The sequence below is a fragment of the Medicago sativa genome, chromosome 4 (genome assembly GCF_051527215.1).
Source record: "Medicago sativa cultivar Bolivia chromosome 4, Bolivia_mono, whole genome shotgun sequence".
Taxonomy (NCBI): Eukaryota; Viridiplantae; Streptophyta; class Magnoliopsida; order Fabales; family Fabaceae; genus Medicago; species Medicago sativa.
Window position 1 is genome coordinate 33234104 of NC_140752.1, and position 20594 is coordinate 33254697.

Below are 20594 nucleotides of genomic sequence, written 5' to 3' on the forward strand. Positions count from 1 at the left end.
CTCTTTGATCTCTACTGACTTGAGCGTCGGAGTGTCTGCAGGTACACACCCCCATCCGCTCCAAGAAGCATTCTGACGCATTCCACCACCGTCACAACCACCGCATTCAAAGCACCGACAGTCTCCTTCTGATCAGGTACGATCAGTATTGTTCCTTGCTAATCAAATAACTTAGTTTTTAGATAATCTAATGAAGTTTTACAACTTATATTATTTTTATCAATAAAAGCAGAAAGATGTGCATGTTAGTGCCCATCTGATTGCTAGTGATGGATTGTCCTTAAGTTTTCTATATTCTATGGATTATCCATAATTTTTATGAGTAAATGTTTTCCGATCATTAGTACATTCCTCTTAACTCATTACTAGAGAAAAAACCCGTGCGTTGCACGGGTTTTATCCATATCATATTTTTAAAATTTATCGCGTAGAGTTTAAAATGTATAATAAATTTTTTACAAATTAATATTACATTAATAATATATAATCAATTTTATTAATTTTAAAATTTAATAAAAGTAGTAAATAATGTTTTATTAAATAATTTTTTTTTGCAAACTTGTTAAATAATTTATTGTAATGTCATTATATGATCTAAATGTTTAATTTATACCATATTGTAATAGATTTTTGGTCACATATAGTTGTGTTTTATATTTATTCTTCCATGATTGAAACTTAAAAGTAGTTGAATTAGATAGTCTTTTCTTAATGAAAAATGTTTTTTTTTAGAGATTAATTGTTTTTGACATATTAATAATAAGGGATAGTATGTTAATTTTTAAGTAGTATTTTTTTTTTCTCCTTTTTAGGACTTGATCCCTGGACTTTAACCCTCAACTCCTTAAATCCATTAGCTCAAAACACCTACCAAACTTCTCCAATGAATTAGATAATCTAGATACTCTTATATCAATGAAAAATAGTAGTTCAAGGGTCGGTGTGACAAACATATTTCTTTTTAAAATAGTAGGAGAATGGTAATTAATATAAAAGGTAATTGATTAATCTATTATGAAAACGTATTTTAATTTGTATCGCACAACTTTCATAAACATGTTTATTTAATATTGTTAGAAATATAAATATTTTTTACTTTTCTTAAAAAAAATTGACTTATTTTGAAATGTTATTAATGTGTGATTTGAGAATGATTTATTTTTGGTTGTTAGGGTGAAATATAATATAGATTTTATATGTGTGTGTGTCAAAATGTAATATTTTTTTTTTTTGAAGGAAAAATGTAATATATTTTTTAATGACTACATGCTTAGTTTGCTATATTATTATATATAATATTAGTACTTCAAATATTTTTGTATTAAGTTATTTATTTAAAACTCTAGTATTTCAATCTATAAAACAACCAATTGGTTCAAGTAGTAAGAAATTTGGACATATTTAAAAGCACAAATAGACAACATTGTGAGCATATTTCAATCTATTAACATGTGGTAAAGGGTTGAATTCATGACTCGTACATATGGAAAAAATAAATCAAATTGAAAGAGAAGAACTCATCTTGTATGCCCCACATAAATATTATGCTAACGAAAAAACATCTAAAAAACATCTATAGAACAACATGGTAGCGGTAAACAATAATAGCTTCTATTTAATCGATCCAAGTCCATTGCTTAAAAAGAGAGGAAAAATATTTTTTACGGAAGCCAATGAATGAGTATTGAATTAATATGGTAATTTTGCTTTTAAAACTCGATAAATCACTTATTCTTAAAGCTTATTAGGTCTTGCAATTGTTAAACCTAGATTTTTCCCTCTAATCACCTATCATTAATTGCTAAGATGTAAGCCCTAAAAATATTTCCCTCCATCACATGTGCTATTTGAAATTCAAATTCTGCCTCATTCACTCCTTTGTGCATTTCGAAATTAGCAATTACCCTGACTATTGTTATGTCCCTTCCTATTCTCATGCAACATTAATAGCATTCTTTACTGAATAATTGAACGGTTCCATATTATCAGACTTTTAGAATACATTGAAATTCCTCAGCCTTCCTTATTTTTTGTGCGTTTCCAATGCATACAATGGTAGCTCTTCACACTTTATTCTATAAATACCTGCATACTGTAATTGATCAAACCACATCCTTGCATCTTCTTTTCATTCTTTTGTCATATCAGTGCCAGACCGGTAAACATGTTCACTCTGCTTGAATTTATCTCATACTTTTCAAATTGCTGAAATCCCCAATCTATCACTTTGCCTTTAATTTGTTTTAGGAAGATGCTTCATAATCCCTGGTTTAATATGGTTTGCCTCTATTCATATTTTTTATTTGTTTTTTAATTCTGCTGCATCTTTTTTTAGCATCGGTGCTTCATAATTAGAATTTTTACATTAAATTGATGTGGACAATAAGTATAAGAATTTTTACAGAGGCATTCAAGTATAAGAGTTTTTCTGTTCTGCATGTACTGGGAATTGTGGAGCGAAATTGTCATTGATTTTACTTCAATGATTTGGTCTGAATCTTTGTGTCTCCCCATGGATTAATTAGTGGTGATAGTTTGGTATTTGAATGACTTCTTGAGCGAGTGTCACATGAAACATTAAGGAAACCCTCGTATGAATCCTTACTTAAAAAGTCATATTTGTTTAGTTTAAGGTTTGTGATTTACTTTCAGAGTAGGCATACTTATAGGTTTTTATTCTGCTAAAAAATTGTAGGTCTTGCACACTTCTTTTGAAACAGGTATAAGGTACACAAAACTTATATAATTTTTTGATGACACCTACAAAGTAATGCAAGTTTTGACATTTGTGAAAGAAATTGTTAGAACTCACATTCTACAACTCAAGCTTAGAGTAATATAGAATATTAACAGATAGTTGTGCAATGGCAATAGTTTGATTAATTGGCTATTGATTTTACAATAGTTTATGGTGTTGATTTTTGTTTTTATAATCTGACTTATATCTAATGTAGAAATTAACTTGATCTAGATCCTGAAAGCACTATCCTTCAAATATATACCATGATCTATTGTTTTTCTTCCAAATTTCTAACTTGACTTCTTTTTATAGAGTTTATTAACATAAACTGCAGCTTTGATTGGCATGATAATTCAAATGATGGGTTTATAATAGGTTGGTATATGGGAATTGACTTCGTGTGAGATTAAAAGGTTTACTTTATAAAAGGTTGGTATATGAGAATTCACTTCATAAGATATATGAGAATTTACTTCAAATGATGGGTTTATATCAGGAATTACTTTTATTTTATATCTTATTTCCATTTTGATCTAATTATTGATGAAGTTATTTCTATTTGTTACCCTAAATATTTGGCTAAATCATTTCTTTATATGCTGGCATAGTAATTACAATATATGCTTTGTTCAAATACACCTCGCTGGCTAACTTATAAATATTTGCCTAATACAATTGGTTTGCTTCTGTGTCATGGGTTTTAGCAGGCTATTGAATGTCGTGTAACTCATTTTTGCAAGTGACCATGTTTCAGGAATCACATTGTGGCATATTGTGAGTGACCTAGCTGTAATTTGGAATGTTGTTACAGGTGTTGTGCCTGTGCTGCTATGTCTGTTTCGACTGGGAAGGTGTTTTTTGGTCCTGGTAGTTTTGTTCTAGGGGTGTTTTTTTTCGTTTGCTGAGACTACTCTATTCCTTTTTGTGTTACTGTTAGCATTATTTTGGTATAGTTGGTCTTGACCTTCTGTAATTTCCGTGCCATTTTTCACTACTGGTATTATTTTATCTGAAAATCTTATGAAAACCAATATTTTGGTATAGTAGGTCTTGGCTTTATTTTGGTATAGTAGTAGTTCTTGGCCTTTTGTAATTTCCTTTTTGTGCAACTGCTTTGCACTACTGGTGTATCAACTATCAAAGGTACCTAATTGCACTACTGGCATACCTTTTTGTGCTACTGTTTTATAGTTCATCGATATATCAATTGCCACTTCTCCTCTGACACTATTTTCTTTTAATTCACCACGATGAAAATTCTATCTGAAGATGAACAAGTGAAAGCTATGTTTTTATCACTATTTTTTTATCTTATAAATTTAAAACTAACATGCACATCTTATATATATACACACACCTTCACGAAAAATTAAATGTTGTATGAGTTGAGAAAAATGAACTAAGCTTATTGTTGGTATAAGTTAATGATTTATAAGGTCAATATTTTTATGAAATTGCATTGCAGGTTTGTGAAGTTGAACTTTTATCAATTATATTAAAGGTAGTTGTACACAATGAAATTTTCTGTCATGTTGCTTTGATAATGAATTGTAATAAAAAAGAGGGTGAACATCATCACGTGCTTTTACTTATTGCCTCTTAAGATCCTTTGAGTTTCACTTTTTTTTATACTTAGTGCACGTTTGAAGCTTTGATTTTTTTTTTTAATACTTAATAAAATCTTTTGTAATTTTTTCGATACTTATTTCTTTAAAGTAAAATGTTTTTTCATTGATGTAAACAATATTAATGCTTGATTAAATGATATTGAAACCATTGTTCATTTGAAAAAGCTTCACCATTCTATTAAAAACAGTTTATTTCATTGGTGTAACATGTTTGGAAACAATATTTACCGATATTGTAACTTTTGTTTGGGATAAATTTTGTTTCTGTAGTTTAATTTTTTAAATTCCATTCCACTATATTTCTTTTTATTATATATCAAATTATTCAAGCTTATAAGACCCGTGCGGTGCACGGGTCGGCATTCTAGTAAAATCTGAAAGCTTTTAAGCAATTGAAATTAGTTGTCATATCTCACATTTAAATATTTAATAGTCAAGTTTTAAAGAAAGAATGATAAGTTTAGTTAAATATAAGGCATAAGCAGATTGGAATTTAATAATTATAGAATAGCTACATGTTAAAATCTCTTGGGCTTCAACTATAGAAATTTAGGGGTTTTATTTGTATTATTCTAATTTTTGACAGGTTATAAAGGGAAGCTAAACAATTGCTTAAAAGCTTGTATTAATACAATGACACAATTCCATTAAAGAGTGAAGAGTTCTAAAACATTGTTTAAATAGAGGATCGTAAGATTTGCATCGGTGGCCAATTAAAAAAATCACGAACAGTGTAAGTAAGATTTGCATCGGTGGCCAGTTAAAAAAATCACGAACAGTGTAAAGAACTTACACATATTATTTGACATACTAATTGATAGTTACATAGATTAATGTGGAAAGGTAAGAATCAGAAGAGTTTAAGTAAAAGGCACTCCAAACATATTGAAATTGCATATGATTTAAGAGATTATTTAAAATTGACATTGTGATTAAAATATGTAATTACAAATATTTAAAATGAAATTTATATTACTATGTTTTTAACTTTGTTGATCACTCTGTCTAAAACTTTGTTAATTGGTCATGATCAATGGTTGACATGTTATATGTTTATTTTATAAACACCTCACATCATAGTTAAGATATTTTTCTATGACATGTGTGGCTCACTAATTCGGCAATTGCAAACTCCTTAGATAATTGTTTTCAAATAATTCATAAAAAAAGACATTGACTAAATATTTTAATACTTTTTATGACGACATAGATAATTCTCTTTCAAACCTGAAAAGGCCAAAAAATAACAAATTTATAATTGGTGAAGTCTATGTAATACAGTTATTATAATTTTACCTATGCAATATAGTTAAAATGAGGAATGGAAAAAAAAATTAACATGACCTCACGTGGCATTTGAGATGCATATATAAAGTTACCATTATTAAGAAGAGAATCCCTAAAATTTAATATTTTAGTTTTTGTATGAGCAGACAAAGAAAGACTCCAAGAAAAACCCAAAAACCACTTACCTTTTCTATTCTTTTAGTTCTAGTAGGGAGAAAGTAAATTGAAACAGCATATTTTCAATTGTCAAACCCACCAAACAGAATCTAGAATATGAACACCAAACAAGTGTAAATCCTTTTGCAAAAGACTCAAGATATATATAATGAAATATCCAGCCACTATTTATATCAATATAAAGTTTCTTCAACTGAATGAAGCCATGGAATTTAAATCAACAATACCAACCTAATAAAAATATGGTATTAAAATGATTTAGTGGAAGAATTGCTACACTAATAATGAATTAAAAGAGATGGATTAAGAAAGGATGATAACGTTTCAATAGGGAACAATAAGGATGAGCAGTTGAAGAAGTTGAAAGCACCATTGACCGTTACATAATAAAGAAGTACATGAATATGAATGAATTTTATACAAATAAATATGTAGTAAATTGATGAAAGAAAAGAAAGAATGAAAAAAAGAGAGCCATGTGGCATAAGTATGAGAGATTAGTTAGAAAATGAGGGGTTTTAGTGAGGTGACATATAAACAAAGTGTAGCTTAGAATACATGTATATATAGATTATACTAGGGCCTTCATATATTCATATATAAGTTACGATATTTGATCCTTCAAAAAAAAAAAGTTACGATATTTGTTCCTTAAAAAAAGTTTCAATATTAGTGACAATATAAATATGAGTCATGTTTGTCAAAAAAATAAAAAAATAAATGAGTCATGTAACATTTTCATCACATTTTCATCTAATAAAAATATGAGTTATATCCATTGAGTATCACTTTAAAAAAGGTGAATTCTATCCATTAAACCACTTGACAAGAAAAAAAGTCGTCTAACCTGAGTCCCTACCCATTGTCATACCTACTCCGGTATCATTGATAAGAAAAAAAAAAAATTAACTTTTTAGGTTTATACAATAAAAAAAGATGTATTTACTCTATATCAAAAAATAAATGCATCATTTGTTAAATGAATATAAAAAGTAAATTTTCTCTTATAAATGAGATCAAAATGAGTAGTATTACTACAATTTAAAATGTTTTGATTGGTCGTCTGTGCAAAATTGTTTTGGACCGTCAACCCACCACTGTTAAACAATTTTACACAGACGACCAATCAAAACATTTTAAATATTTAAAAGATGTACATTGTCGGTTTAAAACAGGTTTACACCGACATCCAATCAAAATCCACTATTTTTGCCACATCCAACCCACTATTGTATGTGTAGTTAAAAGGTGTTTTTTTTTTTTTTTTTTAAAAATATTGTGATTTCTCATTAGATGTTAGTGTAAAAATATTCTACACCGTCAGTGTATATCTATTAAACCGATTGATTATACCCTTGTGACGTCGTATTGTCCCTTCCACTATACATCTTCCTGATCATAATCGAATCAGCCACCATTCACAATTCACAACACACAACCTCTTTTCTATTCATTGCCAAAAATCTCAACAAAAAAATGGTTCTTTCTCAAAAGCTTCACGAAGCATTCAAAGGCACTGTAGAGAGAATCACAGGCCATAGAACCGTTTCCGCCTTCAAAGAGAAAGGTGTTCTCAGTGTCTCCGAGTTCATCATCGCTGGTGATAATCTCGTTGCTAAATGCCCCACTTGGTCTTGGTAATTTCAATTTCCTCCCCTTTTTCGTAATTAGGGTTCATCGTTCTTTAAATTGGGGGTTTTTTCACGAAAAATTTGATTGGGTATTGTGTATTTTGATCAAAGTTGACATTTTTTGGTGAAAAATTGAATTTTTTTCTATAGGGGTTTCGAATTGGGTATTTTTTTTTGGTTGGATATTGGTTATTTTAATTAAAGGTGAGATTTTTTTGCTGAAAATTTGAATTTTTTTCGAAAGGGGTTTCGAATTTGGTGGATTTATGTTTATTATTATTATATCTATTAGTTAATATAGAATTTTTATTAGTTTGTTAGTGAGTTATGAGAATGAGAATATTGAAGTAGTTTTTGATTAATTGGTTCTGTTTTTGATTTTGGATGATAGGGAATCAGGTGAGCCAAGCAAGAGGAAGCCATATTTACCATCTGAGAAACAATTCTTGATTACTAGAAATGGTAAAGATTATGAATTTCTGATTGCATATTATGTTATGATGAGTGATTAAGTGTTCTTTGTTTATGTTATTTTTTGTGATCATTGTACTAGGAATTTTGATTCACCTTCTTGAAGTATCCTTAAAAAAGATTAATTAGGGTGTGTTTGGATGGAGGGTTTAGGAGGGGAAGGGAGGGGAGGGTTTACTTTTCATTTTTAAATTACGGACACTAGGAAATGTTTTTTAAAAAGTTAACATATTAAAATGATAAACGATCATATAATACTTCAATCACACTTACTTTATTTTAGAAAAACATGTTATATAGTCCGTAATTTAAAAAAGAAATTTGAACCCTCCCCTCCCTTCCCCTCCTAAACCCTCAATCCAAACACACCCTAAGGATTTGCGAGTGATATTTACATTATTGAGTGTTCCTTGTTTCTGCTATTTTTTGTTATAATTGTGCCAGGAAATTTTTTGCACATAATTCAAGTGATATTTACATTTTTGAGTGTTCATTCTTGAGGTATACACTTAAATGTGGAAATGACACACCCTTTTATTTTTATTACATAATAAACCATAGTTTTTTTGTTGTTGTTGGTGCTTGTAAAATGTAAACCAATGTAATTAAAGTCTTTGACATTGCAGTGGTTGCACAATGCATCCCCAAAAGTTTATGTCCTATTGACCCTATGCTTTGATTGGGTGCTTAGGTTGAAACTTAAGGTTCTTTGCCCTTCGTCAAAAGTGTGTTTTGTGGGGATTGAACTGTGTTCTTCTCCTACAAATTAAGCACTGTTTAACCAACTTAACCACATCCGTCGGTTTCAGAGTGTGTTTGGAAAATTTAAAATATATGTTGCCACTGCATGGTCAATTGAAGCTCATACTTCTAGCTGCCCTAAGTTCATAGTACAATTGCTTTGAAATGCGAGAAAGATTAGGAAAATGTGTATCCAAACATAGCATAACTGTCTGTTAAAAATAGAGGGTCCATGTGTTTTTTAAGCATACCTCAATTGAGGTCATGTGTGTGCAATTTCCCCCTGATTGTATTCATGCTTTTGTTATGTGTCTTAAGACCTATCCTATTTCTTGACTGATTTTTGATGTTGTTTTTCACACAACAGTGCCTTGTCTGCGGAGAGCTGCATCCATTGAAGAAGAATATGAAGCTGCCGGGGGGGAAGTTTTACTTGATGACGAAGAAAATGATGGATGGCTAGCAACTCATGGAAAGCCAAAAGGTGTGTATTCAATTGCACTGGAGGCATGGATATAAGATATTGTACTGCAACTTTAATCCTTTGATCTTATACCTTTGTAATTTTTATTTCAGAAACTAAATCTGATGAAGAAGAGAATTTACCTTCCATGGAAAATCTAGAAATCAGCGAAAAGAGTTCTGTTAAGCAAACATCTTCTCACACGGGAGGTGAGGACGATGAAGATATTCCTGATATGGAAGAGTTTAAAGAATATGACAACATTATTGAGACAGATCCTGTAAGTTGATAGTAGATATACACATTAAACACTAAATCAATTGTCGGAGTAAAAGTTTCAGTCTTATTGAATCAAATAAAAGGGAATATATATTTTCATCTATATGTATATTTAGATGTGTTGTCTTTGTATGTTGAGTTATAGACTCTGTTTGGTTAATAGTAGCGGATGACATATAAGCTAGCTGATAGATAATAGAGGATAAACTAGCTGATTGACTTTGAAGGGTTTGGTGAATTTAAGGGTTGAACTAACTAACATAAATATAAAATGATACAAAAAGATATTCTTAATCAATATTTAAATCTTTCAATTAAGATAAGGGGGGTAAAAATGAGAGAAAATATGATAAGCTATAACTCAAAAGCTACTTGAGTTGAAGTAGCATTTCAAAAAACGCATGAAGCTCGTGAGAGAAAGCTGTTAGCATTACCAAACAATTCTAGTTTAATTATACAAGCTTATACGGTGTAAGCTATCCACTATAAGCTAGCGGTTTGGCCTTCCCCAAACAGAGCCATAGTCTTTTTGAACCTATCTTTCATAGCAAAAAATATTTGGACGAAAAGAAAAGAGATTCTAGAATGAAATAGATATCTAAGTAAAGAAGTTGGGAAGAGAGCAGCAGTTATGCTGCTGGATATCAATGTCATTTGAGATACATGTGAAATTTAGGGGTATCACTTTCTCAGAATGACCCAAATGGTGATGAATATCAATGGAAACTTTTCATGTATATGACCAAAGGGGAAACCCAAATTTCAAACATTTGTTTATCTGTTAGTTACTCTAGCATGCTTTTTCCTTCCCTTGTCCTTTTAGAAGGATGTATATATATACACTCTCTAATAGCTGAAATCAGCAATATGGATCTGACATTTTACATACTATCCTATACTACTGTCACGAGTCCTATCTAAAGATAGACCATTTAATTCCAAATCTTTCTCATGGCTGAAATCATTTAGACTCTATGATGAACCCTTGAATGACCATAGAACCAGATGTTAATTATGTTTATCATCAACACCTCATTCACAGATTCACACTTAAAAGTATGATGGTCGATATTTCATTTGAATTTGAGCCCTAATTTCATTAGCTTTTCAATATATGTAGGTTTTGTAGAACATACTTTTAGATTGTTGCTTTTGTTTGCTACTAATTTGAGAAATTTGATTTATGTAATTTATTTTTCCATGTTCTTATTGGTGGCCGCTCCTCAGTCTACATATCTAGTAGCTCATGAACCTGATGATGATAATATTCTACGGACTCGCACCTATGACATCAGCATCACGTAAGACAAGCTTCCATATAAATTTTCTGTGAAATTGATATAAAATTGCTGGTGAAGCTTCTGTATATATTTTAAACAAAAAGTTTACTTCATTTGAGAAATAATTATTACTCTGGCGATGAATTTTAAAAGGTGGATCTTGCTTTTTATGCAGATATGATAAGTATTATCAAACACCCCGTGTGTGGCTTACTGGGTATGACGAGGTTTGTTTTATTCACTTTATCCTTGTAATCATAACCAGTCTTTTTTGACTCACTTATGTGACTATGGCAATGCTGGTAGAACTAGGATTTGCATTATGAATTTAAACTTATTAACATAACCCGATGTATCTAGCTAGAAAAATACCAGATTCATAACATATGTATTATTCTTCCTATTTTGATGAATACCGGTTCCATTGATGAAAAGCACAGGGACTTCAGAAAACATTAGTGTCTGACATTAATGCCAAACATAAAAAATGAGAATTTTTTATGACTCGATGCTTTTATAATTTAGGTTAAATGGTTTTGAGAAACATAGCCCCTTCAGTTATTTGAAACTCCGTAATGGTTCAGTGATTTCATCCCTTGTCTTGTGGCAGTCAAGAATGCTATTGCAACCAGAACTTGTCCTTGAAGATGTTAGTCAAGATCATGCACGCAAAACGGTGAGATATAGCTTATTGATTGATTATGGACATACACACACAGACATAAATGCACACACTTACAGAATTTGCTACAATTTTTGTTTATGTATTATTTTCTAACTTAAAATGTTGCAGGTAACAATTGAGGACCACCCTCATTTGCCTGGGAAGCATGCATCTATTCATCCATGTCGACATGGAGCAGTGATGAAGAAAATCATTGATGTGTTGATGTCACGTGGAGTTGAGCCTGAAGTTGACAAGTAAAGCCTTTGTTTCTAATATCATTGCTTCCATTTCGGATATACAGTGATTAATATATACCGTTATTGTCAATGCACTCTTAAATATTACACACCCTCTGAAGAAAAATGTTCTGGCTTGAGTCTATAGTGCATTTTCTGTTCTTAATAACTGCTATACATGAGGTATATAATTTCATATACTTATTTCTGTAGGTATTTGTTTTTATTCTTGAAATTTATGGCCTCTGTAATTCCAACAATTGAGTATGATTACACCATGGACTTTGATCTTGGTAGCTCCAGCAATTGACTAAGGTAATTCAGAATATTATTTATATATTTCGTTATCACTTTTGAAATCTTTATTTATTCCGATTATTTAAATTTTTAATGCTTTGGAAGTGATGGTGCCACATGCTGTAAGTAATATAAAAGTCAGCGGATTCCATCTATTTGGTGCTCGCATATCTCTTGGCTATTATTACATGTGTTCTCTCAGAGGCATTTATTTTGTTGTTTCAATTAGGCTCACGATGGCACCGAAATGGGGGTTCATGATGCATCTTCTCAGAAGTATTTGCTTGTTCCAGTATTACACGGGCAAAATACCTCTCACCAACACTTTCTTTGTTTCTGCCCACATTAAAACTGCGTATAATCCCTGATCGTTACACAGTTATTGTACATGTGCTGTAAAGTATGGTCATTTGAAGTGTAACTGTCTAGAATTTGAGCAAATTTCATTGGAGTTATGTACATATTTGAAACACCACATTCTTAAGACTGTTTCTCGAAAACCAAAAACTATGTTTGCTCTCTACAGTATAAAATAAGACAATAGTTAATGACTCGTTTGAAGTTCCATACTCTTCTCCACGGTTACATTACATTATGCATACCTTCTTTGGAAGATCAAATGTAATATGTAATGCAAAAATAATAAAATGTGATCTTTGTAAAAAAAAACTTGAATTTGACCAATACGCTTGCACTATTTCAGTCTTCAGTTATGGAAAAACTTTGTTTGTACACTCAACTTGATTTTGTGTTGTTTGAAAGCACGCACACTTTCGGAACATAATTTAGAAGGTGAATAGTCCAACCTCAATTTATAAGCTCATAAAACCCAAACTTTTTGTTTTGGTCTGGGCAATAGACAACACATGAAAAACACAATCCTTTAATGTAAACTACAAAACATTACTATCCAAGCGCAAAGATGTGAAAAGGATTAAAACAAAAAATTATAGTATATATTGTTTCTGCTATTGTAAAAAAAACAGCACAACATTTCACATGCTATAATATTTTTCACAAGTTGTATCCGTAACAATTTGTCTGTCATTAGTTGCATATAAAATTGCATACATTTCCTGTCAGGAAAAATTTAATCTTCCACCTCGCTTAAACCATATCAAAATCGTCACGACAAGTCAAAACATTATAAATCAGCCTATTAGAAGCAACTATGATGGTGACCTTTAATTTACGATTGTAAGGCTTTGTTTGGGAGTTTGGAGGGGAAGGGAGGGGAGGGCTTTGGGGGGTTGGAAATATATAGAAAAATGGACAAAAAATTCACATTTTTTGAAAAAACAGTTTTTTAGAGAATGATAAACTAATACTTATGATTAATATACTTTTAATTTTAAGAATATTATAACAACATAGATTGAATTTGAAAAATTCATATAAACCCTCCATAATCCCCCAAAACCCTCCCCCAATGCAATTTTTGAGTTCCCCCAAATGAGGGAGATTTTTTATTATGAGTAAAAAATTAACCTCCAAAGCCCTCTCATCCCAATGTCTTCTATTTCTTCCACTTGCTCCTTCCTTTTTTCCAAAACCCTCCCCTCCCCTCCCCTCCAAACTCCCAAACAAAGCCTAACAAACTCCACATCAAAAGTGTAACTTCTTCAACCACCTTTACGGTGTCAAGACCGTCTCCGTTGAAAATAATTTTATTTATTATTTTTCATACACACCAAACACTCGCAAACCAAATTGTCAAGTGACACATTGAGATTTGAGACTTTCCTTAAAAAAAATACAGCAGAGTCTTCAAACTGTAAAAATGACATATGCCAACACGGTAAGTAGCCGCAACCAATTCTTGAAACTATCCCAAATAGACAAAATTATGGAGGCATTCAAGAATAGGTGATTTGTTGTTTCAAATTCACCACAATCAGTTCACAAAACTCTTTACAAATTTTCAACAATCCCACACCCAACAATCAAATTCAAAAGCAATATTGTTAAGAGCTATGCTATAGTACACGACCAATTTACATGCACGAAGCCCACGGCATAATACGTGGCATTGTTTAAATAATTTTAATTAAACTAAATGGAAAAATATGAAATTGTGGCTGGCTGAACATAAACGGTCGTGTGGCACGACAATTCTGTGTCGTGCTTTTTAACATTTTTCTATTGTTAATTAAAGAGTAAATTACACTCCCCTCCCCTCAAAGATGCTTGAATTACACTCCCCTCCCCTCTTATGTTAAAATATACACTCCCCTCCCCTCTTATTCAAAACATATTAGAAATCTTTTCACTCCCCTCCCCCAAGAGAAGCTTGAATTACATTCCCCTCCCCTCTTATGTTAAAATCTACACTTTACGCCCTCAATATATTTTTTTATTTCTAATAATCTAGCAAAAAAAAAATAATAATCTAACACAATTCGAAAAAATAGTATTGCGGATCTATTTTAATATAATAAAAATTTGAATACATATTTTTTCGCTATTTTTTATTCACAATTTCATTAACATGTGGTTTTAAACCCTATTATAAAATATAAAACAACCTAAAATAAAATTAAAATATATGAAAAATTTCTAAAGACAATAAAGCATGGTTATTTAAAAGTTAATTTTATACTCTAAATGATAAAATTAATAGCAAAATATTTAAATTTGATTATCATTGACATTTAAATTATCAAGAAATGAATTAATTTTTCTTAAATGGTGGTTCAAAATTAATATATATCATAAAAATATTTGTTTATGTCAAAATAGATCAAAGTGTAGTGCATATTTAATTATTAAGGGAGGGGTTGTAATTCAAGCACCTTATAAAGGAGGGAAGTATAAATTTTACTTTTCAAGGGAGGGGAGTGTATATTTTAACATAAGAGGAGAGAGGAGTGTAATTCAAGCATCTTTGAGGGGAGGGGTAGGGGTGTAAGTGGTTCGGACAAAACCAATGAAACCGAAAGTCCAAACCGAAAAAATATCCGACCTTGTTTGTTTCGGTTTGAAACCGATCCGAACCAATCAAAACCGATCTAGTTTGGTTTGGTTCATGGTTTTTCATTTCGAGATCCGCGAAACCGATGAACCAATCCGCTGATAACCACACTCCTTTTTTACTAATATTATCTCACCTCACATAAACTTATGGTTAAGCCCAAAATTAAATTTCAGGATGTTTTAATTTCAGTTTGCATGGATTTGTTATTTTGACTACGTTTTAATTTTAGGATGTTCTTTTTGGAATTTTTGTGTTTGTTGATGAATGATGCATGTATGGATCATGAATGATTGAAATATTTGAGTTTGATGAAGTTGTTTTTGAATAATGATGGATGAATGAATCTTTGATCATATGTATAAAATATTGAGTAAGGTTAGTTATAAAGTTGTTTGAAAAATAGAAAACATGAAAAAACAAAATATGAAATACAATTATACAAAGATCTATGAAATATTTTGTGAGAATATGATTTTTTTTTAATTGTATTTTAAATAAACCGATCAACCGAACCAATCCAAACCGAACCAAACTGATTAGTTTGGTTTGGTTTCTTTTTTAAAAAACAGTGAAAACCGAACCAATCCAAACCGATGAAGGTTTCATCGGTTCAGACATTTTTTTAACTTAAAACCAATCCAAACCGAATCGTTGTACCCTAAGGAGGGGAGTGTAATTTACTCTTAATTAAATCCTAGGACCTTTTTGATTCGTGTATTAGACATAACTAAAAAGGTCAAACGTTTAAGGAATTGAACAATCTTTGGTGCACAAGTGTTTGATAAATATAGTGTAGGAACCGGTGGTGGAAGGATTAGTAGCATGTGACAAGAGGAAACACATTGGTAGTTAGAATGTTATAGGTGGAGAGATATATAGTATGGTGAAACCTTTAATATTATTAACATTACATTTCAAATGCTTGAACTCAAGTTGAGCATAAAAGACCACATGTCTCCAAATTTATTTATTGTCTGAGCTTGTGCTTTATCTAAGCATGAGTTTTATTTGCCATAGATTTACCACATTAGATGGACTTTAACTTAAAAAGATTGGGTTGTTAGGCTATTTGAACTTCTCTATTGTCTTCTTAGTTTTGGGTTTGAACTCAAACACAGTCAGGCCGTGTGGCTACCTATACTCTTTTGTGTTTGAGTCATAGTTTGGATTTTCTAGTTTGGTAGGATAGTAGAATTCATGTAGTAGAATAGATAATTTAAAAAGTATATAGTTGGCGACTGGAGGTCATATTTTGCTACATCCAGTGAATGACCGAATTCAGCTCTGATACCACAGTTAGTAGTTTAGGTAATAGTATTAGTTTAGAGTGTAGTTGTATAGCGTAGAAGGTTTTAGTTGATAGTTGGAATATTGTAGTAAATAGTGGGAGGAATTGGAGCAAGAATAGATTGTATTGCTCTCCAAATTGGATTGATTACATATGTAGTATTAATTTAATCTAAAATCTACTAAACTATTCTAGAGAAATCTAGTCATGTAGATCAATTTTTAACATTTTATAAGTTACTAATGCATTCAAAAGAATTCTAGAAATACACATCATATTTCAACAAAAATAGACATCACAAACAAAGTAAGGTGAAATTTACAACAATAGTTTTATGAATCTAAATTTTAATGGAGGAGAGAAAGAGTGAGAGAAAAGAGAGACAAATATGGGAGAGAGAGGAAAAGTAGGAAGACATCAAACACATGAGTGAGAGAGTGTTGGGAGGGAGAAAGGTTCGATGGATTAGGGGGAGAGAGAATATTTCTTGAGTAAAAAATAATAGGGTATTTTTCTATTTTCGAGAGCTTGTATTTTGGATAAATAATCATATCATAATTTAGTGAGAGACAAAATGTTTAGTTTTGACTCAGTCTCTTAACCCTCCATTTTGTTCAGTCCCAAAGACAATTTTATAATCAAACACACTAAAGTTGTCAGGTCCAATCTCTTATTTTTCAGCAAATCAAATGTACCCTCAACAACTTACATATCAAAGCTTTCTCCTTGGAAGAGCTTAAAAATATTTTCAAAATTTATTACTTTAATTTAATCATTGTATCATTCCAAACATATTTTGAAAATTGGGTAAGTAAGAACTTCTACAAGAACACAAAGAACAAATGATTTGTAGTTTAAAATGGATTAGACTAAACAATAAAAAAATATTATGAATTCGTTCCAAAATGGATCATAAATCTCTCTTAAGAATTCCAAAATGATTTGTAGTTTAAAATGGATTAGACTAAACAATAAAAAAATATTATGAATTCGTTCCAAATCAATGGGATATCATTAAAAAAATATTATGAATTCGTTCCAGAATGGATCATAAATCTCTCTTAAGAATTCCAAAATGATTTGTAGTTTAAAATGGATTAGACTAAACAATAAAAAAATATTATGAATTCGTTCCAAATAAAAATATTATGAATTCGTTCCAAATCAATGGGATATCATAAATCTCTCCTCTCTTAAGAAGAATTCATAAATCTCTCTTAAGAAGAATCTAAGAAGAATCTTGAGCGTTCCAAATCAATGGATCTCTCTTAAGAAGAATGATTTGTAGTTTAAAATGGATTAGACTAAACAATAAAAAAATATTATGAATTCGTTCCAAATAAAAATATTATGAATTCGTTCCAAATCAATGGGATATCATAAATCTCTCCTCTCTTAAGAAGAATGTAAGAAGGATATCATAAATCTCTCTTAAGAAGAATTCATAAATCTCTCTTAAGAAGAATCTAAGAAGAATCTTGAGCGTTCCAAATCAATGGATCTCTCTTAAGAAGAATCTAAGAAGAATCTTGAGCGTTCCAAATCAATGGGATATCATAAATCTCTCCTCTCTTAAGAAGAGCGTTCCAAATCAATGGGATATCATAAATCTCTCCTCTCTTAAGAAGAATCTCTCCTCTCTTAAGAAGAATGTAAGAAGGATATCATAAATCTCTCTTAAGAAGTCATAAATCTCTCTTAAGAAGAAATCTCTCCTCTCTTAAGAAGAATGTAAGAAGGATATCATAAATCTCTCTTAAGAAGTCATAAATCTCTCTTAAGAAGAATTGAAGAATTCATAAATCTCTCTTAAGAAGAATCTAAGAATAATCTTGAGAAAAGAGTAAGAAGAATTATCTCTCTTAAGAAGAATCTAAGAATAATCTTGAGAAAAGAGTAAGAGAAGAATCTAAGAATAATCTTGAGAAAAGAGTAAGAAGAATTATTCCTAAGAATTCCTAAGAGGGATTTCGGAAGTCCCAGCAACTAAGAATAAATACATAATACTAATTGGTGAAGATATTCCCTCTTCATATAAACACATCTTCAAATAAATATTTTTTCGATGTGGGACTGATAACACTAACCCTCATTTTTTTGTAGCAAATTGTGTTTGCTTTCCGTTGTTTCCATTTCAATGTTTATTGGTCGCTTGGTGCTCTGCATACAACTTTCAAAACCTGATGGAATTATTTTCAATTTCTTTTGTTTTATTTTTTTATGTCAGTCAAGAATAGTTGTGAGAAACATAAACTCTTTCATTGATTCATTCAATCTCTTGTCTTGTGGCAAGAATGCAATTGCAACCAGAACTTGTCCTTGAAGATGTAAGTCAAGACCATGCACGAAAAACGGCGAGTTATTTAACTTATCCTTGAGATGTAAGTCAAGAATGCTATAACATATCAATTGATTGTCGACATATGACATATGCATACACACCCACACTTTATTTACCGAGTTTACTACAATTTTTGTCATTGTTTTATTTCATAACTTAAAATGTTGCAGGTAACAATTGAGGACCATCCTCATTTTCTTGGGAAGCATGCGTCCATTCACCCATGTCGACATGGAGCGGTGATGAAGAAAATCATCGATGCGTTGATGTCACATGGAGTTGAACCTGAAATTGACAAGTAAGCCCTTTGTTTCCAATATCATTGCTTTCATTTCGGATGTACAAGTGATCTATTTAATGTATTACCATCCGTTTTTGCCTCATTAGTCATTGATAGTTTACCTTACTTTCATACCTTTATTTCTTTCATTTCTCTAATAGCAATTTCTGAGTTGTCTTGAGATAGAGTGCAACTATATGTTTAGGTTTCCATATTTAAATTTAAAGCAATTATTGTATATGAATTGATGAATTTACAACATAGTTATCAATATTTTACTATACACGTGAGTTGTATCTCAATGTAAAACAAAGCTGAACCTAATCGATACATATCTCTAGAGTGCATCTACTTTGAACATGGATATCCCTTTGAATCTCATTCATTTTGATGATTCTCTATTCATTATGATGAATCCATATTCATTCTAATGTTGTAAGTCATGTAAAAGTCAGCAAAGCTCTCTTAAATATTGTTCTCTCATATGCCATTTATTTTGTTGTTTCAATTAGGCTCAGCATGGCACCAAATGGGGATCCATGATGCATCTTCTCATAAGTATCTGCTTGTTCCAGTATTTACACGTGCAAAATATCTCTCACCAGCACTTTCTTTGTTTCTGCGCATCTTAAAACAGCGTATAATCCCTGATCGTTACACAGTTATTGTACATGTTCTGTAAAGTATGGTCATTTGAAGTGTGATTGTCTAGAAGTTGGGCAAATTTCATTTGAACTATGTACATGTTTGAAATACCACAAACTATGTATGCTCTCTACAATATAAAATAAGACAATAGTTAATGACTCGTCTTTGAAATTTCCTACTCTTCTCCATAGTTACATTACATTATGCATACTCTTCTGGTTTCCTAGATATTGTGATTGTTCGATTTAAGACCCTAGGTTTTCAATGCATTCATTAGGTCCATCAACTATCACCCATTCTTTGGAAGATCAAATGTGTAATATGTAATGCAAAAATAATAAAATGTGATCTTTGTAAGAATTTTTCTTGAATTTGACCAATACTCAACTTGATTTTGTTCTTCAAAGCACACTTTCAGAACATAACTTGGTTTTACACTCAACTTGATTTTGGATGTGCACAATTGAAATGAACACTGATTTTGTGTTGTTTGAAAGCACACTTTCGGAACATAATTTAGGAGGTGAAAAGTACAATATAAAGTCCTAATAATTATTTACCTATGTCTCCTACTTGACTTTAGTTAGTATGATTTTGTAAAGTTACATTCTCCACCACAAATTTCTTTTTGGTTCTAAAGAGTCTAGCAATAAAACTCACACATACTATGTGTTAAGAAGTGGGTAATCTTTAATTCGAATCCACGCCTTTGCATATAAAATATTATTAAAATATTCGAAACATACGTCAAGATGTACCCGTAATAATTTGTCAATGTCATTAGCTGCTAGATATTTAATCCTTTTATCCTTGATGCCAACCACGCAAGTCCTAATCTCCTACTTAGCTTCATATGCCTTAAAATTTAATTGCACACATTTCCTGTCAGGAAAAATTTAATCTTTGACAGAAGCCACCTCTCTTAAACATAACAAACCATCACGACAAGTCAAAACATCATAAATCAGCCTATTATAAGTAAGAGTGAGAGAAAAGAGAGACAAATATGGGAGAGAGAGGAAAAGTAGGAAGACATCAAACACATGAGTGAGAGAGTGTTGGGAGGGAGAAAAGTTCGATAAATTACGGGGAGAGAGAATATTTCTTGAGTAAAACAATAATAGGGTATTTTTCTATTTTTCTATTTTAGAGAGAATATTTTTCTA

General features: G+C 31.0%; 1 protein-coding gene across 3 annotated transcripts; it reads left to right on the forward strand.

Annotated features, from left to right (window-relative positions):
- Positions 1 to 7189: 7189 nt before the first annotated feature.
- On the forward strand, positions 7190 to 19808 carry ATG3 (autophagy 3 (APG3)). Of its 3 annotated transcripts, none has more exons than XM_085701056.1 (10): positions 7190 to 7469; positions 7855 to 7925; positions 9043 to 9159; positions 9252 to 9418; positions 10645 to 10718; positions 10873 to 10924; positions 11308 to 11373; positions 11491 to 11618; positions 11814 to 11915; positions 19293 to 19808. In XM_085701056.1, the coding sequence occupies exons 1-9, from the start codon at positions 7309 to 7311 to the stop codon at positions 11908 to 11910; spliced, it is 933 nt and encodes a 310-aa protein (XP_085557182.1). In that variant the 5' UTR covers positions 7190 to 7308; the 3' UTR covers positions 11911 to 11915; positions 19293 to 19808. The 3 variants fall into 3 exon arrangements, with proteins under 3 accessions (XP_085557182.1, XP_085557183.1, XP_085557181.1); XM_085701057.1 differs by lacking the exon at positions 19293 to 19808 and adding an exon at positions 12003 to 12464; XM_085701055.1 differs by lacking the exon at positions 19293 to 19808 and adding an exon at positions 12127 to 12464.
- The last annotated feature ends 786 nt before the right edge of the window (positions 19809 to 20594 follow it).